Source organism: Hypanus sabinus, chromosome 13 (assembly GCF_030144855.1).
Source record: "Hypanus sabinus isolate sHypSab1 chromosome 13, sHypSab1.hap1, whole genome shotgun sequence".
NCBI classification, from domain to species: Eukaryota; Metazoa; Chordata; class Chondrichthyes; order Myliobatiformes; family Dasyatidae; genus Hypanus; species Hypanus sabinus.
Genome location: NC_082718.1, coordinates 7008841 through 7035347, shown reverse-complemented (window position 1 = coordinate 7035347; position 26507 = coordinate 7008841). Strand labels below are relative to the sequence as shown.

Here is a 26507-nt window from a genome sequence, read left to right as displayed (position 1 = left end):
ACCTGTTTCCGGACTAAACGAACAAGAGAAACTCTGCAGATGCTGGAAATCAAAATAATACAAACAAAATGCTGAAGGAACTCAGCAGGCCAGGCAGCACCTATGAAAAGAGTAAACAGTCACTGTTTTGGGCTAAGGCCCTTCATCATGACTGGAAAAAAGAGTTGAGAAGTCATCTCGGCCTGAAACGTCAGCTGTTTATTCTTTTCCATTGACATTGCCTGGCCTGCTGAGTTCCTCCAGCATTTTGGGTGTGTTACTTTGATTTCCAGCATCTGCAGATTTTTCCCTGTTTTTGTTTCAAGACTAACCTGGCACAGACAGGTTCAGTGCCCAGATTTCCCAGAGATCTCTTGGGAAGAGAAGGAGAACACAGAGGGACTGCAGTGAGTTCTACAAACTTGACTGCCTGCGGAGAATTGAGTAAAATTATGGAGCAAGGAACCTTGAGATTGACTGCAAATCTAGTTTATTCAAATTACTCACGACGAGCCAGGCTTCATTTAACAGTTAATTAGTATAAAAACCAGCACAATAAATAAAGCAATCTAACAGAATATTCCCCTTAAAAGGAAAAAAAAATGATAAAAGAATTGGCAGTGTTCAGTTATCTACAAGGGGAAGGGATCAGGGGATCCAGGATCAAGAACAGTTACTATCCCTCAGCCATGAGGCTCCTGAACAAAAGGAGATAACTACACTCATCTATTGACCAATGATCTCACTTTAAGAACTCTTTATCTTGTGTTCTCATTATTTATTTATATTTGCAGAGTTTGTCTCCTATGCTCTCCTTTATCTGTCATCGATCCTGTTACAGTTACTGTTCTATAGATTTACTGAGTATGCCTACAGGAAAAAGAATCTCGGGGTTGCATGAGGTGACATAAATGTATTCTGGTTTTAAAATTTATTTTGAACTTTCAAATAGTTAGCCCTCACCTTTTTTAACCTCAGTGGGTTTACTATGAAGTTTACTTGTGTTTATCTTCACTAGTCCACGGTTTGATCTTTTTATTCTCAATACACAAGTCAGCACTAGACTGCCTCCTTCATTCACCTCAAACATGCCTGTATGATATAAAGACCAGGATGTGTGAAAGTCTGTTACAGCTGAATGCTGAGAAATAAACTGAGATGACCTTCTCTTTGAACTTCCTTCAGGACTAACACTCTGTGTACAAACAACAAATTTCACCACTTATGCTGATGATATTAACCCTGATTTTGATTAATTTCATTGGCTCTATTCGACAGTTTCAAATATTTATTCAAGCTAATAAAGTGTCCACCCTGTGGCCGCTAAGAATAATGCAGCAGAGAGGTTTGACAGGGCTCCATGAGGAGTATACCTGCACTTCCAAATGTTCTCTGTATACAACGCTTGCTCTGAGTGCCAAGTGTTTTACCTGTACTTTATCAAATATACAATGTAGTTTTAGAAGAACTTTTCATTCTGTTGGAAGGAATGTTAACGCAGTTTGGTAAAGGAGTTAATTGATTCAGCTTTATTTTTACATTTGATAATGTGCTTCAGATGTCCATTCACCCTTGAGAAAAATAAAAAAATTCTTTGAAACACTAAATTATTTATAGATTTTTAACTCTCTGTCCTTGCCCTCTATCTTGTCATATGCCTCCAAGTACTCCATAATCTCATACTAAAAATTGATTCCAACAACTTCCCAACCGCTGATGTCACGCTAACAGGTCTATAGATTCATTTCTGTTGCCTCCTACCCTTCTTAAATAGCAGAATCACACCTGCAATTTTCCAGTTATCCATTTTATCAATAAATACTGTATCCGGTATAGTTATCAATGCCTCTTTTTAAAAGCACTTTTGAATATTTCTTAAAATTCTTGTGCATTATGAGAAAATGGATTCATTTAATCAGCAATAGGAAATTAAAGTATAAATATAAGTGTTTCAATTCTTTCTTTTATTCATCTTAGATAGTGGGACCCACTGGGAATAAAGGAGCTCGGGTAAGTGATTAGTTCTTTGCACGAAGTCTTGAAATCATCCAATTGGTTTATGATATAAATTGTTGAAAAGAAAATTTCCCTTTTATTTATAATTTGTGCCCACATAAGCAAATTCTGATTGAACGCCATATGACAAATCAGATTAATGCGAGGTTGCCATATTCTTAAAAACTTCACCTTGCCAAACATCAAACTAATGGTTGAAATTGGTGAAAGGAAATGAAAATTAAATGTAACTTCCTTGTACTATTTCTCCAAGAAAATATCTTTAGTGATACTTGGAGAGCTGACAATCCAGGAGACAAAAATAATTTTAGGAGCAATTTAAAATGTTGGTCTCTCCTTTCACTACTTTGTTAGTGAAATCAAACAAAAAATGCTGAAGGTAGTAATATGATTATTCTTCAGACCTGTCTAAAGGTGAAAGCATTCATGTTAACATATCCATCACTTACGGGAGATGGCTGTCAATGTTTCTGTTCTCAGGAGCTTGTTGTTTGTCAATGTTACATATCCTCATCGTGGATCTTGACAAGTCACAAGGTTAAAAGGACCTCCATCATATATGTACCTCTTATAAGTAAATCGAAGTAAGCTAAGTTATAAATGGACACTGTTACTTGTGAAAAGTTGAGCAATGTCACCTTTATCAATGTCATAAATGGTACAGCAATTTGAGTACAATAAAAATTTATTCTGTGGTGAAACCAGTTGCTAACTTGAGAGTAGGATTGTGTGGTGCAGAAAGTCTTTCATTACCAGTTCTTTTGAAGAAAAATACAGTGAGTTTCATAGTCAGCAGCTTTCTCCATACCTGTATACTATTTTGATTATTATTAAATCAAACACTATTAAATCTGATTCAAACATTTGATTGGATGCATTCTCTTTCTGGCAGGGAGATGCTGGACCACCTGGACCTATGGGACCCAAAGGCAATCAAGGGATCCAAGGGATTAAAGGTGAAAAGGTACTAGTTAAATTTTCCCAATGGTACAATGAGCTTTACACATGAATTATACACTTCCAAAATTCAATCTAGTTGAAAAACAATGGCTCATCAGGCCACATGTATTGCAAATTGGCTAATCTGAGTAAACTTTAGGCCCTGTTTACTCAGAGATACAAGGAAACCATGTCACTGTGATGGAGGCTGAAATGCCTTTAATTAACAGTCAGCTGATAATTCTTCACATTCATTCCTATTCTTCATCATTTTTTGATCTGATTCAAATTGCAGCATTATTAACAAGCAGATAGCAGACAAGTGACTCTATTTGCAATGTTGACATTCAAATTTGTGCCAGATGAACTCTGTTCATGGTCTTAAAGGATACAAGGATTTGTAGGCTGCAGTGAGATGCCTGGTTTGTGCCCATAACTGGAGAGAGAACTTCTAAAATTTTGTCAGTTCCCATAACTTAAAACTTCTCATCACTTACAACTGATGGGAGAATAAGAAGCTTAAGATCTTGCATTTATTGTCAGCCCCTATTGTGGGTAATTATGTCATTAACTAATACTCAGTAAAAGGGTAAAGGATTGATTTGGGCAAGTTAGGAATACCACTCTCTGGATGCACATCAAAGTAAACCGTGGCTACTCAGCCTGTGTTTCCTGTCCAGCTTCCCCTCTCGTCTTCAACACCCAACATCCATACCCACGTGAAATATTGTACTTAACAGTGCTTCACAAAAGCCTTCTGCTCTAAGGCATTCTCTCCCCAGGGAAGCCTACCTTTTTGTTTCAAACTGTGATAAATTTATCTTTAAAGGGAAGCCCAGGATATGGAATTCCAGGTCAACCTGGCCCCAAAGGAGAACCAGGTGAAAGGGTGAGTAACAGAAGTTTTCTATCATGGAGACAGTTTATCTCTGAAAGCAATGGGATGTATGTTTTTGAATGTGTTTTCTAATCTGTCATATGATTGTCATCTTCCATATTTTGTACTAAGAGGTTAGCATTTAAAAACCAATTAAATGTATCTGATACATGGTAGACAGATGACTCATTAAGATATGTTTGTCAATTATATCTGACTTTGAATAAATGTCCCACCTTAGCTCACTGATGAAAGGTCTTGGCCCGAAATGTTGACTGATTATTCCCCTCCAGAGATGCTGCCTGACGCTGAGTTCTTCCAGCATTTTGTGTGTGTTGCTCAAGACTAACAACATCTGCACAATATCTTGTGTTAATGAACCTTTCCCTTTCCAACAGAATTTAACAATAACTGTTAGACTGTACTTGGGGTATTGTTTGCAGTTCGGACCACCATGCTATTAGAAGACTGCAGTTATGGTGGAGAGGTTGCAAAGGGAGATTCACCAGGACCTTGCCTGGATTGGAAGACTTTAGTTCTGCAGAGACATCAGATAACATTGGGTTTGTTTTGCCTAGAGCTAATCAGGCTCAGGAGTAACTTAATAGAGGTATGAAAAATTATAAGAGGCATAATTCAGTTAGATCCAGGGGAAGGGATACATAAAATCTGAGAGTATAGGTGAGAGGAAGGAGGTTTTAAAGGGATTTTATGGGGTAGTTTTAATTTTAGAGAGTGGTTGATATCTGGAAGTCATGGCTGGAGGACCTTCTGGACTCACTGATCAATTATTAAGTTGAAGAGACATTTGGTCAGACATTTAAACAGGCAAGGCATAGGAGGATATGGACCTAATGCAGGCAAATGAGATTTGAGTAGATGAACAAAAGGTTAGCATGAACTTGGCCAAAAGACCCATTTCGGTGCTATACAATTCTATAGCTCTATGCCTCTATAACTATGTCCACTTATTGCCATCTACTTAATTCATATTTATTGAGTATTGTGAGTTTCCCTTAGTCCAGTCATTTGGTTGTCTTGTTGGGAGAATGAAACTTTCACAAACTGAAGCAAATGCTCTTAATTTGAAGTTGATGTTTTTATTGTTTCTCCAGCACCATCATACATGACATGCAAAGACTTGATAATAATGATGGCACACGAGAATTAATTTGGTCTTAATAACTGTCTGCTCTTTGATGTTTGAGTGGGAAGTTGCTTATGTGTCACCAAACAACTGTTTCTGAAAGCAGAATTGCAAAACACTATGTAATAATATTTCCCATTTGGGATTTAAAGCATAATGAGAAATGATGCAATCAAATTTCTGACAAATGACATTCAAAAATAATTAGCATTAGGACTAGTCATGACAATATCTTCTGACTCTATTATCCCACTCAGCTCTAAGGAGTTGTGATGTATATTAACAGGATGACAGCTGGTGCTGAATCTTCCCCTTGTTCACTTTATTTAATGGAGCCATGAAGAGAGCTCCGTCGTGTTCCGACTCCACAAAATGCAAAATTCAATAGACTCTTGTGCCTTTACAGTGTGGAATTCAGGAATTTCCAATTGCTATGAATAGATTTCCATCAGAAAATATTGCAGATGCCACTTTATCACTTATTTGTCCAAATTTGATCCTGTTGTCTCAGTGGGGTGGTTTCAAATTAAACAGTGCCTCAGCTCATGTGTTGTTGAAATCCACTTTGACTGCTTTGTGACTTCTAGCCATAAAAGCTGAGCTCCTGGGATAAACTTGAGCTCATTCACTCTCTGCTTCTCATTAACAAGTCCTGTTCACCCAACAGCCCTTGGCTTATGGATCTGCACCGGAATCCAGTTCAGCAATGTCTCAAATTTAAATTCTTACTCTCAAAGGTTCAAGGGTCCAATTTAATGTCAGAGAAATGTTAACAATATAAATCCTGAAATGCTTTTTCTTCGCAGCCATCCAGAAAACCAGAGGAGTGCCGGAAAGAGTGAACAACCCCAAAGTACCCCCCACCCCAGCTCCCCTCCCACCTGCGCATAAGCAGCAGCAAGCAATAATCCCCCTTCCCCCCACCAGCAAAAAAAAGCATCGGCACCGCCACTGAGCGCTGAACTGTGAGGCAGGCAATAGCAAAGACACAGACTTGCAGATACCCCAAAGACTTTGCGTTTCACCCGGTATACAACATACCAAAGGCCCGCTCTCTTGTTTTCAGATCTCCTTGATCCCACTCCTCCTTAGCAGAAACCTCACAAAACATCTCTGATTTTCATCACTCTGTCATTAGCAGCTGAACCCCAAGGGAAGAAGGAATTCTCTCCCTAAACCTTCTGCTGGCTGATCCTTACAACTATTAAGCTTTGAGCTGCCCACATGAATGCCTCCTTAAGTGGTTCAGTGTTGTCAACGTTCTTAGAATCATAGAGAAGTACAGCACAGAACCAGGCCCTTTGGCCCATCTAGCCTGTGCTGAACCATTTAAAACTGCCTACTCCCGTTGACCTGCACTGGGACCATAACTCTCGAGATGCCTCCCATCCACGTACAGTGATGCTGGAAAGTTTGTGAACCCTGTGGAATTTTCTGTATTTCTGCATAAGTATGACCTAAAATGCGATCAGAGAAAATTATACAGGGTTCATAAACTTTTGAGCACCACTGTATCTATCCAAACTTAAACAATGTATGCACCACTTATGCTGGCAGCTCGTTCCACACTCTCAAGACCATTTGAGTGAAGAAATTTCCCCTCATTTACCCCTTAAACTTTTCCCGTTTCACCCTTAACCCATAGCCTTTAGTTGTAGTCCCACCCAACCTTGTGGGTTAGCAGATGCTTTACACCTAATATCATGAAGGGAACACTATCCCAATAGGCATATATTTATAACTGTACTACTGACTACTACTATAATACTCTGCATCATAATTTATCATGTGTTTTAGGTAAAATTGTGTCACAAGTTTTAATAGTCACAAATGGCACAATTTTCTAATGGACTGTTCATTTCTGTTATTTCAACAGGGGAATGTTGGCTTATCGGGGAGACCGGGTGAAAAGGCAAGATCAAATTGTGCTGTTCATACTTAATGTGACACTGCTTTCTACTCTGCCAACAACAGCAGTAAACAGCAAATAAAAACTAAAGTTTTCTTGTTTGGATAGGGCGAAATCGGCATGGATGGGAAAGAGGGGAGTCCTGGTGCTCCAGGAAACCCCGGCCCTATTGGATTAAGAGGTAAAGATGTAAGTAAAACTTAAAGGCTATATATGAGCTGTTGTGATGGGCTGTGTCTGTTTGTCAAGGATTGACTTTTAAACAGGAATAAAAATTAAAAAGTACCGGAAGCAGCAGGACAGGCAAAATTTGTCGAAAGAGAAGCAGTGTGAATGTTTGGGTCAAAGATGCTATATCAAAGCAGGGAAAGAGAGAAATCAAGTTAGTTTAAAGTTGAAAGAGGTGGAGGCAGAGATGATGAATATGTCAAAGGGAATACCTCTGAAAGAATGAGGACAGTGTGACTGTTGGTATAAGTTGCATAGATCATCCTATGCTGTTGAAAAATCAATTTGCACTTCTTTCATTCTTCCCTCCCACATTTTGATTCTTTCTTATCCCTTTACTAGGTATATAGATCACAAGTGAAAACTACTGAGCCAAAAAGACAATGGGGATGTATGGTTTCTCAGGTGTACGTTAACAAAAAATTCCCATTGTAGCACTGGAGAGTCAGTCTAGAGTTCTGCATTCAATCCTCTCAAGTGTGACTTTAACCTATAAACATTTAATTCAGGCAAAAGACTGCAGAATCAGCGATACAGCTGATACCACAGTTTGGTGTGGAGGACGATGTAAAGATATTAAGCAATGACAAAAAGCTTCCTTAGAGAGATCACTGGGAAGGAAAGGCAGAGCCAATAAAACCACCATGTTGTTCTCTGATTCAAGAGAGTCAGAATCAGGTTTATTATCACTGACATACAGTATGTCATGAAATGCATTGCGGCAACAGTACAGCACAAGACATATAAAGTTACTATAAGAAATAAATTACTGAATAGTACAAAAGATAGAAATACTGAGGTAGTGTTTGGACCATTTGGAAATCTGCTGGCAGACGGGAAGAAGCTGTTCCTAAAATGTTGTGGGTCTTCAAGCTCCTGTACCTCCTCCCTGATGGTGCTGATGAGAGAACAGCAAGTCCCAGTTGGTGCGGGTGTTTAATGATGGTATGCAATAAGTGGTGTATAACACCAGTGTCGACCTTTTCACTGTGTTAGCAACAGTTGAGAGAAATACCTTCTGAAGATTTTGTTACCCTGCATGCAAGGATAGTCTGCTGTTTTTCTTCATTGGGCTTGCTCTACGGAGCCTCCCAGGATTATCCTTTACTTAAGAGTGGAGGTAGCCCTGATTGGGCCTCCTCATTGCCTCTCGGAACATGATAGAAAACCAAATTCTGGAATAATTAGAAGCAAATGTTTTTATAGATATGATGATTCTGTGACTTGTTACTGTAGCCAGAGAGTATTGTTTAATCTATATATCTTGTTCTTAACAGGGGGCAAAGGGTCAAAAAGGTGAATCAGGCAAGGTACAGCTTATGTGATTTCCAATTCATTGTTGAGAATGATGCTATATGTTAACATTTTGCTAAATGATTTGATCCCACTTCCAAATCACTGTTGATTTACTGATTTATTTTCTAATTAGGGTGAAATGGGTCCTCCAGGTTTCACAGGGGAGCGTGGACTGCGGGTGAGCATGAAATCACTTTGATATCCTCTGTTAATTGCTGTGTGTGGGAGCTGCCTGAGCTGCTCTTGACTGAAACAGTCATTGAATGGCAATTGCATCCTATAACTGCTGGAGAAATTGACGTCTACAGCTCTGCAAGCACAAAATACAATAGACTTGAAAATTATATCAAGTACAGATTTGGATACCCTTTGAAGTAATTGAATTATGAACATAAGTAAACTGTCAGATAAACAAGAGTTCAAACCAGGATAGGATTGATACGGGCCTGAGGAATATTGTGGACAAAGGGACCTCGGAAAACATAGTTCACTGAAAATGGTATCATAGGTAAACAGGGTGGTGAAAAAGGCATCTTGGCATGCTTCGTCAGTCTGGCACAAAGGATAAAAGTTGGGACATTATGCTGCAGTTTTACAAGACATTGGTAAGGCCACACATGGACTACTGTGTTCAGTTTTGGCCCCCCTGTTACAGGAAGGACATCACTAAGCTGCAAAGGAAATGTAATTAGTTGGTTTATTATTGTCACACTTACTGAGGTACAATGAAAAACTCATTTTGCATACGATCCATGCAATTCATTTCAATACATCATTGCATTATGACAGCACAATAAAGGGGATCTTTTCTGGTGTTCTGCAGAGGTCAGTGTTGGGACTGCTTCTTTCACATTGTATGTCAATGATTTGGATGACTGAATTGATGTCTCTATGGCCAAGTTTGCAATGATATGAAGATAAGTAGAGGGGCATGTGGTGTTGCAGAAGGACCACATTAGATTAAAAAAATGTGCAAAGAAGTGGCAGATGGAATATAGTTGTTGAGAAGTGTATGGTCATGCTCACTGGTAGAAGGAGTAAAGGTATAGATGATCTTCTAAATGCGGAGAAAATTCACAAATCAAAGCTGCAAAGGGAATTGGGAGCCCTTATGCAGGGTTCCATAAAGGTTAACTTGCAATTTCAGTCAGTAATAAGGAAGGCAAATGCAATGTTAGCATTCATTTTGAGAGAACTAGAATATGAAAGCAAGAATATAATGCTGAGGCTTTATAAGGCATTGGTCAGACCACCCTTGGTGTATTATGAGCACTTATCTAAGAAAAGGTGAGCTGGCATTGGAGAGATTCAAGAAGAGGTTTATGAGAGAATTATTCTGGGAATGAAAGAGTTAACACGTGAGGAGCACAATGGTTTTGTGGCTGTACTGAGTGAAGTTTTGAAGAATGCAGGGTGATCTCATTGAAACCTACTGAATATTGAAAGGCCTAGGTAGAGTAGATATGATGTTCCTTATAGTGGGGGTGTTTAGGACCAGAGGACACAACCTTAAAATAAAGGGACATCCCTTTAGAACTGAGATGAAGAGTAATTTCTTTAGCCAGAGGGTGGTGAATTATGGAATTCATTGCCACAGTTGGCAGCAGAGCCACTGGGTATATTTATAGTGGAGGTTGATAGGTTCTTGATTAGTAAGGACGTCACAGGTTATGGGGAGAAGGCAGGAAAATAGGGTTGAGAGGGATAATAAATCAGACATGATGGAATGGTGGAGCAGACTCGATGAGCCAAAAGACCTAATTCTGCTCCTATGTCTTTGTTGAGTTCTGCCCATTTGGACTCTGTAAGTATTTAGTATGCATGTGCACTCTCCCTGATATGCGCACACAGTCATGTAGCACAGACATGGATGAGGACAGTGCAGCTAAGGTCCCAACAGAGTTGTTCAATAATGGCACAGACCGTGCAGAAGAGAGTGTATTTGGGAACTCAACAGACTTACCTGAACAGAAATGACCACAAGTGCAAAGACAACACGGAACTTTCAGTCTTAAAACAGGACAAACTGTGAGATTTGCAGACCCAAATGCCGGTTTCTCATACAAAGCTGAATTATTAGGCCGAACAGGCAAATCCTCCAGAAGAAACAAAAGTGGGTACAACTTGAATTACCTAAAACCAGTCACGGTCAACATGTCATGTGTAGACAGTCTTCATACTGAATCCAGTATAGATGAAGTGAACATCTGAGATATATAAAGATGAAGATGTCCTAGTAACTAAAGAGGTGTCATTTGAATCTGCAAAATGGGATAAAATCAGAAGTTGGAGAAATAATGAAGTGTTTGAGGAAGCTAGAGACATTCGCCAAAAGATAGTGTCTACAAGATAGGTGTGCACCCTGAAAGAAATCCCAACAAGAATTATACCAAAAGCACGTCTGGTGGCTAGAGGTTTTGAGGAACTGAACATAGAAGAGCTCCAGAAAGACTTTTCAACATGTGCATCAGAGTTTCTCTGGCTACTTCTCTCAGTGATATGTCAAAAGCATTGGCAACCCCATCGCATGGACTTAAATCTGCATTCTTTCAGGGAATGGGGCTATCAGCTGACATTTACATTAAACCTCTCCTGAAGCCAGAGTGAAGGAACACTGGAAACTCAAAAAATGTGTGTAGGGTCTATCTACCGGTATAAAATGGTCAAGGAAATAACGTTGAAAACAGTTGGAAAGATGTCACAAGTGGATCCAGCTGTTTTTGCTGGCAAGATTCAGGGTATCATGTGATTGGAATACTTACCTGTCATGTAGATAACTTCATATGGGGAGTCTCACAAAACTCCGCCGCAACAGTTATCCCTCAGCTAAAGTCAGCTTTTCAGGTTGGATGGAAGGAACGTGACAGATTCTGCCATGTAGGGATAGATAGACATCCTTGCTGTTGATGGAACAGTACAACTGCACCAAGATAGCTACAATGGGAATCTTCAGACAATCCGTGTGGAATCCTCATGCCACACAATGGGATACTTCACCCAGTGAAGCTGAAGTGGAGCAACTTAGGTCAAAGGTAGGTCAGATTCTACGAGTGGCAAGGCAGAGCAGACCTGACACCATGTTTGGTGCCTACAACTTGACATCCAGCACAAAAAATGCCACAGTACAAAATTTACATGAGGCAAACAAGATGGTGTGCAGAATTCAATCTGAAAAAGTTTCAACAGCTTGGGAAAGGTAGCTAACTGAGACTCGTTGTCTTCAATGAAGCCTCACTTGGAAATCTCCCTGATGGATCTACTCAAAGGGGGAAATTTCATTGAGGCAAGATTTTCACCTCTCTATTGGCAATCGTAAAAGATCTGAAGAGTTGTAAGGAGTACGTTGGCAGGAAAAACCCTTACAATGTCTGAAGGTATTGACAATACTGTTTTTCTGGGCACACTATTCTGAGCTTTTCCATGGTGACCCAAAGGACAGTAACTACATATAACTTGTGTCACAGACAACTCTCTCTGGTTGATGCTGTCAAATCCACCAAGTCAGTTACAGAAAAGAAGCTTTGTCTAGAGATAAGCAGCATCAAAGACACGGAAAATTCATCATGTGTTATGGTCAACTACAAACGAACTACTGGCTGACCATCTCACAAAGAAGGGAGCTCCAGCTCTTGTGCTGTTAAAGGCACTTAGTGAATGCATTTGGTACATTAAGAATTGTATTAACTTCAAGGGTTAGAACTAATTGCTGTATCCTAATGAACATAGCTGTTTGGACATTTGAACCGTCCTTAAATTTTCTCAAATTTAATGTTTTAATATATACATAAAAAGGATGGGAGATTGCAGAGTTCTGTTCATTTGGACTACATAAGTATCTAGTATGCATGCACACTCTCCCTGTTATGTGCATGCATGCAGGAGAGGAGGGGGAATTGTGGGATGGAAAGGTGGTGGGACTCAGTTATTGAAGGAGGATGTTGAAAGCAAAATTGTTTAATCAAAAGAAAAACATGTCCTGGTGGTTTGGGCATTAGCGGTTTTATGAACTTACAAGGGAAGACAGAATGCAGAATATAGTGTTACAGATACAGAGTAAGTGCAGTGCAGGCAGACAATAAGGTGCAAGGCCATAATGAGGTTGGATGTGAGATCAAGAGTCCCTGTTGTTCAGCAGTCTGTGTAAAAGACCTATAAAAGAGGATAGAAGCTGTCTTTGAGCTTCTATGGTACATGCCTTCAGGCTTTTGTATCCTCTGTTACTGGGAATGGTAGGAAAGATCTTCGATTATGTTGGCTAACAACACATTCATGCTGACCAAGGTACAGTGTGAAGTGCAGACAGAGTCTGTGGAAGGCAGGCTGGTTTATGAGAATGTTGCCAGGATGTGAGGGTCTGAGGCATAGGCTAGGACTTTACTCCTTGGAGTGTAAAAGACAAAGGGGTGACCTGATAGAAGTGTACAAAATCATGAGTGATAGGATGAGTGCAACCCTAACCCAGTGAAAAGAAACACAAAAGTATAAGGCACAAGTTTAAGGTGAAAGTGGAAAGCATTACAGTGACCTCAGGGGCAACTTGCTCATGGTGGTGTGTACATGGAATGAATCAAAATCGTGTTTAATATGACCAACATATAACAATTACAGCATGGAAACAGGCCATCTTGGCCCTTCTAGTCCGTGCCGAACACTTACTCTCATATGTCATGAAATTTGTTAACTTTGCAGCAGCAGTACAACACAATACATGATAAATACAAGAAAGACCTACAGTAAGTATATATATATGTATATTAAATAGTTAAATTAAGATAAGTAGTGCAAGAACAGAAACAGAAATTAAAGAAGTAGTGAGGTAGTGGTTGTGGGTTCAATGTCCATTTGGAAATCAAATGGCAGAGGGGAAGAAGCAGAGTGTGTGCGTTCAGGCTTCTGTACCTCCTTTGCAGAGAAAGTAATTGAGGCAGCTACAAAAAAGATGTTTGGGCAGGTGCATGATAGGATTGGTTTAGAGCAGAGGTTCTCAACCTGGGGTCCATGGACCCTTCGGTTAATAGTAGGGGTCCAGGGCATAAAAAAGACTGGGAACCCCTGGTTTAGAGGGACATGTCTAAATGTGGGTAATGAATAAAACTAGCTTCGGTGGATACCTTGGTCAGCATGAATGTGTTGATCCATATTATTCTGTAACTTCTAGGCTTTAAGGATGCTTAGCATACTAGGCCAACTGTACTATTGAATAAGATCATGGGTGAGATGCATCTTGCCTGCTCCTTTAATCTGCGTTAATTTCAAGGAAGTTTTTTTTCATTGCACCTGTGCATATGGGTATTTGTGCATAAGACGATAAATGTGACATTGTTGTTAAAGGATGGATCAGGTCTAACTATTCTCCTTTGGTTTTATCTCTGTTTTCACACACAAGCCAAACAAATCCAGAAAGTTCTGCTTCATAGCTCCTACAAGAATGATTCATATTATGCATCACTTCCAGAAGAAAACTATATTGACCCTACACTTGTATTATGAAACAACACAAATTAGAATTCAAAGTCCTTCAGTGACCAAGTCCCCACTTGACTTTGCACTATTTTGGACATCATATGAAATTTGAATCAGACATTGTGGAAATGGGTTCTTTGGTCCTCCAACTCTATGTTGACCACTAGCCAGCCATTTACACTGAACTGACACCAATCCCACTTTATTCTGCCCCTTCCCATATTTTACCACTCACCTACACACAAAGAGCAATTTTCAAAGACCATCTAGCATTTAGTTAATGTGAGAGGAAACCAGAATATCTGGGCAGAAACCCATGCAGTCACAGGGAGGACAGGCAACCTCCACACAACAGTACCAGAGGTCAGTGTTGAATCTGGATCATAGGAGCTGTGTCACAGTGCTGCTCAATTTCACACAAACCATTAGAGTCTATGTAATGATGTGCTCCATCATTGTAGTTAGGTATGGGATTGAGAATTTAGACCCAGAAATGACAAGGAATTGGAGATAAATATCTCAATTAGGATAGTGTGTAACTATGAGAAGATGGTAATTCCATTCACTAGGCCCCATTGCCTTTCCAGATGGTGGAGGTGATGAACGTGGAGATGTTATCAAGGAAGTCTTGGCAGGATGTTGGGCATTGGCAGTAGGACTGAGTTGTGAAAGTTTGGATCTCTTTTCTCTGATACCAGTTGTGGTAGTGGGGTGTGACAGGAAACACTAGTGAAAGAAGATAGTCACATTTCATTCAGCCATAAGTGTGTAGGTGTTATTGGCAGTTTAAAAATCAGGTGTGCCAAACCAATGAAGTAGATATTAATAGAGAACAGGGCAACAATGCAAATAAAACAGAATTTCTTTTCTCATGTGCTCTCGAATTATCTGAAAGGGTCCACTGGGCTTACCTGGCCGGCCTGGAGAAAAAGGGCTTAAAGGAGATACTGGAGACGCAGGAGCAATGGCAAGTACCCCCAAAAATATATGCTGTATTTTTTTGCGATTGCAGGGAAATAGAATATCTATTCCTGTAACAACTTAAGAGTGCTTGGTTTCCAACTAGCAGGCCTAAACCTAGCACCAAAACAAATCTCATCACATGAATCCTCTCATTTGACTGGAAAGTTTTTGAAATTTATCAATGGCACCCTAACTACAGCTTTATCACAATATTTCCCCTGTACCTGGGTGACGCTTCCGGTAGCAAAATTACAGAGGTTTTGAAGAATCCATTAAGTGGTATCAGGAAAAAAAGGGCTCTGATTACACTGGGTTATGAATGGAAAAATAAAGGAATTTGAGAGGAAAAGCAACTAAACTCGAAAGACTACATACTCTGTCAGGACTTGCAGCATTTCTATACACTGTGCCAGTGAATTTTATCTAAAACCCAATTATTTTTAGCCAAAGTGCATTCATAATGTGTGATGTATGATCCAGCTACTTCATGGTCTGACCCATGTACATACAGTGATTGCAGGGCATGTTCAGTGATATCAATTGGTGTGAAGTTCATAGTTGATACCACTGCCCTTTGCAGGACTGTTTGTGCAAGGTCTCATCTACTGTACTGAGTATCTTGGTATCATAGTACAGAGAACATAGAACAGTACAGCACAGGAACAAGTCTTTCAGCTCAGAATATTGTGCTGAACCAATTAAATCAGTCATCAACTAAGCTAATCTCTTCTGCCTACATAATGCCCATATTCTTCCATTTTCCTCACATTCATGTGACTATCTAAATGTGTCTTAAACATCCCTAATATATCTACCTCTAACACTACCCCAGGCAGCACATTCCAGGCACCCACCATCTGTGTAAAAATGCCCCTCACATTTCCTTTGAAGTGAACATTAAATGTATGCCTCTAGTAGTAGACACTTTAACCATGGGGAAACTCCTTGCTCTGTTTGATATGACATCTCAATATGATGCTTGAGCTGCTTTATTTGGGTAATCATACCAATCACAGAAAACTTGCAAGGTAGAAAGAGGCCATTTGGCACAGTGCTGCAGGTCACAGCTCTTAAAGTATACATCAAAGTGCTGATTAATGAGACGAGTACCTCTTGACATTTTCATCCAGTAATTTCCAACTCCAATCACTATTGGAAAAAATTGTTTTCCTCATCTCCCCACTAATCCTTCTATGGTGTTCATGTTGGCTCTGGCACTTAGTAACACAATGTGAAAATGTGTAAACGTGTTTGGGGCAGCCAAGGATTTAGACAAGATGATAAGGTGAGCTGAATGTCCTATGATTATGGACTCTGTGGTTAAGAAATTTGCAAATAATAGTCAGAAAAGCAATTTGAGAAAATAATTCTGCTTGATGAACATTGAGAACAGATGTGGTCAAATTACACACTCCCATTCTACAATTTTGTGAGCTTTAATTTGGCTGATACAAAATTGTGATTTTGGCAGCAAGTGAAATAATGATATGAAATCCAAGAGCATACCAAAGTATAAGATCTCATTAGCAGCTAAACCTTAAATACCAGTGAGTGCAAAAGCAAATGTGCTTTGGATTCTGATCAATAACTCTTCCTTCCTATTTCAGGGAGTAATTGGCCCAAAGGGAACAAAAGGCGAGAAAGTATGTTTTTGAAATATTATTTCCTTCTGGATCAAATATAAAGTTGAGCTATTGAAGATAATTAAAGTAAGGTTGTTAATTGTGCACCAATTGTGATCTGTATCATTTCAGGGGAAGCCAGGTCTCCCTGGGCAACCAGGGTTAACTGTAAGTATTTTTATCAAATGCATTTTATAAATTACGTATGCATGTTGGGGCCTCACAACAGCCTGAGAGATGGTGTCACAATGTCTCTGTGATTGAATTTCTATACTTGAACTGGATGATGTGAAATCAGAAACGTGACATTGACCTGCAGGGCAATGTTAAAAGAATCATCATTTAGTGGGTTTTGGTTCCTTTACTGCAAGAAATCTCAGATTAATTTCAAGAATTACTGATATAGCCTGGCAGCTGTAATATAAACAGTTTTAGTCCTGTACCATATAGTAATGTTGGAGGCAATCCAAAGGAGATTCACCATACTGATTCCTGAGACAAATGGGTTGTCCTATTAGAGAGACTAAGTAGTTCGTTCAGCTGTGTATTCCTTCAAGTTAGAAGGATAACGGTTGGTCTTATTCCAAAATACACCATCATGAGGGGAGATGACAGGGTCTATATTGAGATTTTTCACTTGTGGGAGAGTGTTGATCCAAGATGGCACTGGTGGTCATTGGCAACGCTCTGTGGGCCACAGACAATAGTTCTAAACATTCTCATAAAGATACCTCCCAAAATATTGAAGGAACTCAGCAAGCCAGGCAGCATCTATGGAAAAAAGTATAGTCAGTTTTGGGCTGAAACGTCAACTGTACTTTTTTCCATAGATGCTGCCTGGCCTGCTGAGTTCCTCCAGCATTTTGCATGTGTTGCTTGGATTTCCAGCATCTGCAGATTTTCTCTTGTTTGTGATATAGTTATACCTCCTTTGAATTACTCTCACTGCAATCTGCAGCATGTAGTTTACCCCTAAACAATGTACTTTTAAATCAACTTAATGACTCAACACCTTTAAGCAGACAAAGGTTCAAGGATCAGAAACATGTAAGTGCAATAATGAAGAAAGCACAGCAGTGCCTATACCTAAGAGTTTGCAGAGATTCGGCATGACATCTAAGACTTTGATAAACTTCTGTAGTTGTGTAGTGGTGAGTATATTGACTGGCTGCATCGCAGCTAGTATGGAAACACCAATGCTCTTGAGCAGAAAATCCTACAAGAAGTAGTGAACATGGCCCAGACCATCCCGGGTAAAGCCTTTCCAACCATTGAACACACCTACATGAAACACTGTTGCGGGAAAGCAGCATCTATCAACAGGGACCCCCACCCTCCCAGGACTTGCTCTTTTCTCACTGCTGCCATCAAGAAGAAGGTACAAGAGCCTCAGGACTCACACCACTAGGTTCAGAAACAGTACTTTGAATTTTGAACAAAGGTACATATTTACAAGATGTTTATAAAACTGAAGTGTGTAGAACTTTCTTCTCTCAAAATCTGGGGAACTCGCTTCTCCAGTGAATGCTGGAGGCCAGATCACTTAAAATATTTAAGATGCAGATGGAGAGATATTGGAAGATTGAGAAATGGCGGGTTATGGAACTGGTATAGAAGAGGAGTAGAGCCCAGCACAGATCAACAGTGATTATGTTCAGTGATGGGGCAGGCTTGAGTGCGTGGTGGCCTACGATTGTTCCTGTTTTCTTGTGTAGAGTAGATAGGTCATACTCAACCATACGCCTCAGTTGCTAGCTGAGCTCTTTTACTTGATCATTATGGGTATGGTCCACTACCATAATGTATCTGTTCAGTAGATTTTATACATTTATGAGGATGTTTCCAAAACTAAGAAGATGAATTATCAAATAAAAGACCTAACTGGACTCTCTATTCTCAAAAATAGCAAACTGAGCAGTGAAAAGAGATTTTTAAAATTACAAATGGATTGATAGAGTAAAAATTGAGAAAGTGTTTCCACAAATAGGAGAGTTTAAGTTAGGAAAGGAAAATATAAGTATCCCTAATAATCTATTATGGAATTTAGGAATAACTTCTTCAAGCAGAGGAGTTGTGAGAATGTGGAACTCACTTACATGAGGAATAGCACAGTTCTCTCTGCATCGAATTTAAATTAACTCAGGAGGAAAATGAAAGAAAGGTATTTTGATTAAATTTGACGGAGGGGAGTGGGAGGGACTGAGGTGAAGCATTATAAGCTAAGCATAATGAGCTATTTTCTGTTGTAAATTTCATGCACTTCCATGTCATCTTCTGTTAGAATAGTTAGACTGGAAGTGCCGATTTCCAGGTAGTTTGTTGTGCTCGAAAGGGCACTCTGAGGAGCTTTACTTAACATTGGATTTTATTATATGGGCTTTGCAGTAGGAACCCACATAGATTTGTCTGCAGTTTTCAGGTCAATGATTGGGCCAAATTAGCACAGGGAGGACAAAGTAGTCTGGAAAAAAAAAAGTGGACTTCTAGAATCTGTGATTAGTGTTTGGGGGAAGAACATAGAATGGAGGTTGTTGAGAGTGACATTGGGAAGAGGTCTAAAAATCTGGAGATGGTGGAGTGGAGAGATATTATGGGTTCTTGAAGGTCAGGGTTGAGAGAGATGTTGAACGATTTCAAGAGTGACATGTACAATAATTATAATAAGCACTGAATTATCTTAATGTAGTCTTTATGCCTACATTTCCAGCAGCTATTTTGAAAATATTGCTAAATAGGGCAGACTCTATTATCTAAGCTGTTCCTCTTACCTCTTCCGAGGACCCTGGCTCCCTTGTAGAATTCCAGTTATTTGGTATATGTTTTTGTCTTTGTTCTTAAATGTTTCATGTCCTTTCATGATCAATTTCTTGGTTATCATATTTATATTTCAGATCACCTCCCCGAATGGCAACGTTATCATCAAAGGTGATAAGGTAAAAGGAAAAAAATGTCTTTGAAGCCTGGGAGTATCATTACTCAGTTCTGGGTACACCACATCTTCACATCCTGCATGATAGGAAGTAGATGTTGAATTGTACATTGATTAAATAAGCTTAAGAAAGCATGGGAAAGAGCGAAAGTGCTGAAGACTTGACATTATAGGAGGAAAAAATCAGGAATGTACAGGTAAAGATGTATTATCAACACATCGTTGATAATATGACTGAGCAGACTCAGCATAGATTTACAAAAGAGAAATCAAAATGAGGATTTCTAATAGGGGCCGTGAATTTTTGCATTTTTATAGGTCTTTCAAAAAGCTTCACATAGGAGGTTGCTGACCAAAGCTGACACACATGGAGCTGGGTTAAGATACTAGCACAGATTGGGATTTTGGTGATAAGTGGAAAAGAAAGAATGGGAATGAATAGGTTCTTCTCTAGATGGTAGGCTTTGATTGGTGGGTACTCTAGGCATCAAGTGCTTGAGTCCCAGCTATTTACAATCAATACCAATCATTTATCTGAGGGGTCCAAATGTTTTAATCTTATTAGATGAAACTAAACGGGAATTTGTGTAATGATGAGAATATAAAGACGTCTCAAGGGGATTTGATGACTGTCAATATCAAATCAGCCATTAGTTGATGGCTTTCCCAATGGAAGGAAACGGTCTAGCAAGGGGAATAAATAGGGAGATAATTCAAAAGAATTCATTTTAAATCATCAGCCATATTAATAATTAGCATCTGCACTCCACCATATCCAGTAACAACTTTGAGTTACAGCTGGTCAATTACGACTTGGTTAGCTGAAATATAAAACAACCTATTGGCACCTCCCTTCAACACGCAGCATCTCATTTTCAAGAGTATCTCATCTACCACAGTGTAACATTTTTCCATTTCTCATAAGCCATTTTGAGACTAGATCTGAATTCAGAGCAATTTTATTCTGTTTGGAGAAATTTGGTGAGATTCTGTCTTAGTCCCAGAAAGTGGAGCAAATGTTATAGGTATTCTTTATTAATTCTGCTTTTATTGTAAATTGACTAATTTTTTGTGTCATTGCATGGCAGGGTGATCGTGGGGAGTCAGGTGCTGTGGGAGAGAAAGGTGCCCCTGGAACTGCTGGCCGTCCTGGGCCAAGGGTGAGTAGACTGCTTCATTACTTGTGCAAAGACTGATATTTGGCACACACGTCAATCTGGGTTAGACCATAAGACACGGGAGCAGAATTAGACCATTTGGTCCATCAAGTCTGCTTCACCATTTAATCATGGCTGATCCCTTTTTCACGTCCTCACTCCCATTTCTCAGCCTTCTCCCCGTAACTTTTGATGCCGTGTCCAATCAAGAACCTATCAAGCACTTCCTTAAGTATACCCAGTGACCTGGTCTCCACAGCTGCCTGTGGTAACAAATTCCACAAATTCACCACCTTCTGGCTAAATAAATTTCTATCTGTTTTAAATGGACACCCCTCTATCCTGAGGCTGTGCCCTCTTGTCCTAGACTTCCCCACCATGGGAAACATCCTTTCCACATCTACTCTGTCTAGGCCTTTCAACATTCAAAAGGTTTCCATGAGATCCCATCCACCCCATCTTTCTAAATTCCAGAAAGTACAGACCCAGAGCCATCAAACGGTCCTCGTATGATAACCCTTTCATTCCTGGAAGCATCCTTGTGAACCACCTCTGGACCCTCTCCAATGCCAGCACATCTTTTTTTAGATGAGGAGCCCAAAACTGTTCACAATATTCAAGGTGTGACCTTACCAGTGCCTTATAAACCTCAGCGTCACATCCCTGCTCTTTTTTTTTTATATAGATCGCTTGAAATGAATGTTAACATTATATTTGCCTTCGTCATTCACCAACTCAACCTGCAAGTTAACCTTTAGGGTGTTGTGCACAAGGGCCCCAAGTCCCTTCGCCTCTTAGATTTTTGTGCTTTTCTCACCATTTAGAAAATAGCCTACAAATTTATTTCTACTACCAGAGTGCATGACCATGCATTTTCCAACATTGTATTTCATTTGCCATTTTCTTGCCCATTTTCCTTCTGCAGCCTATTTGTTTCTTCGACTCTACCTGCCCTGCTCTTAGAATTCATCCAGTAGTCTAAAGAGGATGCATTAGTTTTTGATCTGTTCTGTGTAAACACTATAGTAATTGTTTTGAGAAATTTTCATTTTTGAAATGTGGCTATTATAGAAAGGCCTGTTATTGTCCCTTAAAAAGCTGGTAGTAGATTTTTCTATGAACTCTAACAATCCAAGTCTGAACATGTTCCCACAAGGCTGTTAGGTTAGGGAGTGCTAACCCAAGTGACAAAAGATCATTACATTTCTAAACAGGGATGGTTTTTGACCTGAACGTGCAATGACAGTGATCCCAAATGGCCGAGGTCATAAAAGTGGGAAGTGTTGCTAAAGAAGCATTGTGAGTTGAAGCAGTGCATTTTGTAAATGGCATGCACTGCAGCAATGTTGTGCCAGTGTGGTGGGACTAAATGTTTAAACTGGCATAAGTCTTGTTTACATTGCTACCTTGTAAAGGACTGTGCTTTCTGAAAGGTAGAATCATAAATTTATACAGCACCAAAATAGCCCAGTTCATCCATGTTGACCAAGGCGCCTGCCTGAGCTGGTCCCCATGGCCCATATCTCTCTAATCCTTTCCTATCCATTTACCTGTCTGACTGTCTTCCAAATGCTGTAATTGTACACGCCTCTATCAGTTAGTCTGGCAGCTCATTCCATATATTCACCACCCTTTATGTGAAAAACATGTCTTTCATGTTCCCTTTAGATCTTTTCCCTCTCACCTTAAAACTATGGTCTTTAGTTTTAGAACCCCTTATCCTAGGAAAGAGACTGTGATCACCCACTTTATAGTAGCCCTTATGATTTTCTGAAACCCTCAGCCTATCCAGTTTCTCCCTATAACCAAAGCCTCCTGCCCCAGTAATATTCTTGTGATTTTTTTTTCTTCTGTAGCCTCTCTAGATGAATCACACCATTCCTACAATATGGAGATCAGAGTTGTAACATGATGTCCCAACTATAGTACTTACAAGGGATAAGTTTGTGGCCTAAGGTAGAAAGAGTCAATTTTAGAAAACCTAGCACATTTATTTTTCAACATAGTCTCCTCCTACATTTACACACTTAGTCCAGTGGTTGTGGAGCTGTGGTGAACTATGTGCCTGTCGGGACACACCCCTGCTGACTGCTCCTGTGGCTCCTCCCACAGGCCCCTGTATAAAGGAGATCTGCGGCCTGACGCTCGGCCTCAGTCTCCAAGACATTGTATGATAGACACTCACTCCTGGTTCCTTCTTCCAGTCAATAAAAGCCGATATCTCGCCTTACGTCTCAGTGTGAGTTATTGATGGTGCATCAGGAGCATACGGATCCCTTCTTTGTAGAAGTGGTCCACAGCAGGGGTAATGAAAAGTTTGTGGCCTAAGTTAGAAGGAGTTGAGTTATTAACTTTAAACTTTCTGCATTATCACACAAAGAGTTGAACTGCACGTGCATGTAACGAGAGTATCTTGGACCTCCAGGTGGTCCAAAGCAGGAGTGATTGATAAGTTCGTGGTCTAAGGTAGAAGGAGATGAGTTATACAGCTCTCGTTAAATGCACATGCAGTTCAACTCTGAGTAATTATGCAGAAAGTTTGAAGTTAATAATTCATCTCCTTCTACCTTAGGCCATGAACTTGTCAATCACCCCTGCTGTGGACCACTTCTGGAGGTCCAAGATGCTGACTTCTACAAAGAAGGGATCCGTATGCTCCACGACGGCTGGACTAAGTGTGTAAATGTAGGAAAAATAAATGTGCTAGGTTTTCTAACCAAAAGGTGTGCAAAAGCTCTATCACTATTTACCTGAGTTGCCACTTTCAAGAAACTATGTACTTGTACTCCAAGATCTCTGGTCCATAACACATCATAGGAATCTGTCATTTACTGTGCAAGTTCTGCCCTGCTTTAACATTCCAATATGCACTATTTCAGTTAAATTCCATCTGCCATTCCTTTTCTTCCACTTTCCCAGTTGCTTACATCTTGCTGTAACATGAAACAACATTCACTGTCTACCAGACCATAAATTTTAGTTGTTATCTATGAACTGATCCCTGCAGCAAACTGCTGGTCAAGGCTTCCGATCTGAGAAGCTACCCTGCTCAATCACCATCTGACTCTTTCCACCAACCCAGTTTTATAACAATTGGCTGGCTCATCCCAAATGCCAGACCAGCCTACCGCATGCGACCTTTTCAAAGGCCTTGCTAAAAGCCTTCCAACTGCTCTGCTCTCATCAGTCTGCTTGGTACCTCTTCAAAAAAAAAACTAATGTTTGAATTTATGAATAACAACTTCCCATGCCCAAAGCCATACTCACCAGCCCTGATTAGTCCTTACCTTTCCAGATGCAGATAGATCACATCTCCAGAGTCCCCTCCGGGAATATACCCACCACTGATGTTAGGCTCAATGGGCCGAAATTCCTAGCTTGTTTTCACAGCCCTTCAAAGGCACAACACTCGTAGCCCTCCTGTCTTCTGGTAACCTCACTTACGGCTAACAAAGATACAGTTATATTTTCTGCCGGGACACCAGCAGTTTCTTCCCTTGATTTCCACAATGTCCTTGGGTGCACTTGATCAGGCCCCAAAGTTATCTTTTTGCTCTTAATGTACTTAAAAAATCTATGAGAGTTTTCACTTATTTTATTTGTGAAGGATATATTTTGTTCTTTTATTGCTTTCCTGATCTATTTCTTAAGTGCACTTCCACACCCCTTATACTCAAGGGATTCACTTGATCCCAGTTGCTTACACTTGAAATATCCCTTCATTTTCTTGACCCAGAGCCTTAATATCCCCCATCAACCAGGGATTCCTTAATCTTAACAGTCTTGCCCTTCATTCTAACAGGGAGGTATTGGCTCTGAACTCTCCCTACCTCATTTTTAAAAACAAACAGATATAGAAATGAAACTTCTGCGACTGGATTTACTGTCCTAAAAAGATGCAGTGAGGGTCTATTGGATAATGGGTCTGGGATCCATATATGAATATCCCTCCCTAGCTCAGAGACAAGCTTTGACTGTATCCTTGCAATACCTCATCATATAAGATAGTTTTTCATCATCACACGGCCTAAGGCTGATGTATTTAGCAGTTGAGTCTTGTCTCATTAATGAAAACAGATCTGCTTTTGTTGGGTTTTTTTTTCCCTACACAGTAAATATTTTGACATGAAAAGTATTTGGAGTTTAGAAAGAGTAATATAGACTGACATTGAGCCACTAATGTGGAGAAACACAATTTAGCTTATCTGGTGTATTTATGCTTCAGACAAGCCTCCCTTTCTTCCTTCTCCTTGTCCACTTGATTTACCAAATCAATTTATTCCTTTCTCCATTCATTTGATATTAGGTTTTTCCTTAATTGGATCTTTTACCTGAGCATAGGGTCTTCTAGTGCACTGCCACATAATTTGTTTTTAAGATAGAATGCCACCTTTTATGTTCTAGGGTCCCATGGGTCCTCCAGGGTCACCCAGCGATGGAATGGTAAGTTAAATCCATCTTTAGCTTTATTTCTATTTATTTTCTATTCTTTATTTTCAATTTGTTTCAGCTTGGACCTTTAAAATTAAACAAACTTTCTGAGAATTCAATTCCCATTCACAGTTTTGTCTGTTTCTAACCTTCACAGTTGTTCATTTGGAATGAATCTGTGACCCATCTCATTTGGTGCACACCCTGGGCTATTGACTATAATCTTAAATGGGACCCCTTTCCTGATTTCCTTATCTTTTATTCTAATCAATCCTAATGTGACTGATAACTCAAAAAAATAGTGTTTTCACTTCAAAAAATTGGTACTGAATTAAGAGCCATATTGAGGAAGGACAACTATATTTGTTTTTGTCATTTCAGGCCACTTCTTTTCCTTTTGAGAGAGTGCAGAGCCTTAAGATTTTGGGGTCTTTATTCATGCAATGACTAAGTCCATATTATGCAGAATCTAGAAAAGATCAAACATTTAACTCCCTTCTATGGGACTCAGTATTATGGCTATGATAAATATTAGGTTTCGAGGCCTTGTTGTTAGGGACATAAATAGGTACCACCTTAATTAAGACAACAACCTGCAATTGGACCAGTTGGTAGGTATGGTGGCTGAGTGCGACAACGGGCAGTGTGTGATATCTACAATGCACCATCCCACACACCCATCTAGACTCCTGCGTGCATTGCCAACACACGCCCATTCATTTACAGGTGATCACACTCGGAAAGGTAGCAGACAAATACAAAACATAGGCACACCGAAGCACATCAGACTATATTACCAGTGCAGACTCATTCACATCAGCACACCCACTTAGGGATTCTGCACATTTTTCTCGATATCATGTCTGTTACCCAAAGAGGAGATCTCTCTCAGTGTTTTAAATTTGCTATAAGATGGTGTCATTAAGTGGTGACCTTCTGTGTGCAGCTCTGATGGACATCATCAAATATTTCTATTTGGGACTACTACAGTTGAAAGCTGCAGTCATAACCATGAGTTAGGAGCATTGATATATATACTCCTTATTGTAACTTATCATTTTAAAAACTATTATGTATTGCAATGTACTGTTGGTGCAAAAGAACAAATTTCACAACATGTGGGTATGTCAGTGATAGTAAACCTAATTCTGATTAGATCTGCTTTTTTTCCTCCAGAAAATAAAGATGATGATTTCTGGATAAATAAAATATTTTTTATATTATGATTGTGTATGAAGTCCAACTGAAGCAGAAGAATCTATGTTTTGCCAGCTGTATCATTTTGGTATTCTTCAGCTTTAGGGAAAATTTAGAAAAATGAGTTAAAAGGCAAAAAAACAAAGTAGAAATTTTAAAAAATATATAATTGACTTCTTATTTATTGCAAATTGTTCTGACATGAATTTATTTATGTTCCTACATGGTGATCAAAAGGAAAGAATTCTGAAAGGACAAAAGGTGAGTTTTAAAATGTGTATTTTTACCCAGAGATCACTGTAGGTACTATTGAAATTTGTAATATTTTAAATTAAATGTCATCATCTAATGCTT

The 26507-nt window shown here is 39.5% G+C and overlaps 1 protein-coding gene and 1 long non-coding RNA gene across 3 annotated transcripts in view; one reads left to right on the top strand and one right to left on the bottom strand.

Annotated features, from left to right (window-relative positions):
- Positions 1-26507, bottom strand: part of LOC132403616 (uncharacterized) — a 331526-nt gene that overhangs the window by 22740 nt on the left and 282279 nt on the right. The window lies entirely within an intron of this gene.
- LOC132403613 (collagen alpha-1(VII) chain-like) overlaps positions 1-26507 on the top strand; it is a 414548-nt gene that overhangs the window by 165344 nt on the left and 222697 nt on the right. Inside the window, exons 42-53 of the mRNA XM_059987065.1 lie at positions 1957-1989; positions 2888-2959; positions 3764-3823; positions 6835-6870; positions 6976-7056; positions 8373-8405; positions 8525-8569; positions 14750-14821; positions 16425-16460; positions 16572-16607; positions 20457-20528; positions 26391-26414. Coding sequence (XP_059843048.1) covers positions 1957-1989; positions 2888-2959; positions 3764-3823; positions 6835-6870; positions 6976-7056; positions 8373-8405; positions 8525-8569; positions 14750-14821; positions 16425-16460; positions 16572-16607; positions 20457-20528; positions 26391-26414 — 600 coding nt within the window. The remainder of the gene's footprint in view (positions 1-1956; positions 1990-2887; positions 2960-3763; positions 3824-6834; positions 6871-6975; positions 7057-8372; positions 8406-8524; positions 8570-14749; positions 14822-16424; positions 16461-16571; positions 16608-20456; positions 20529-26390; positions 26415-26507) is intronic.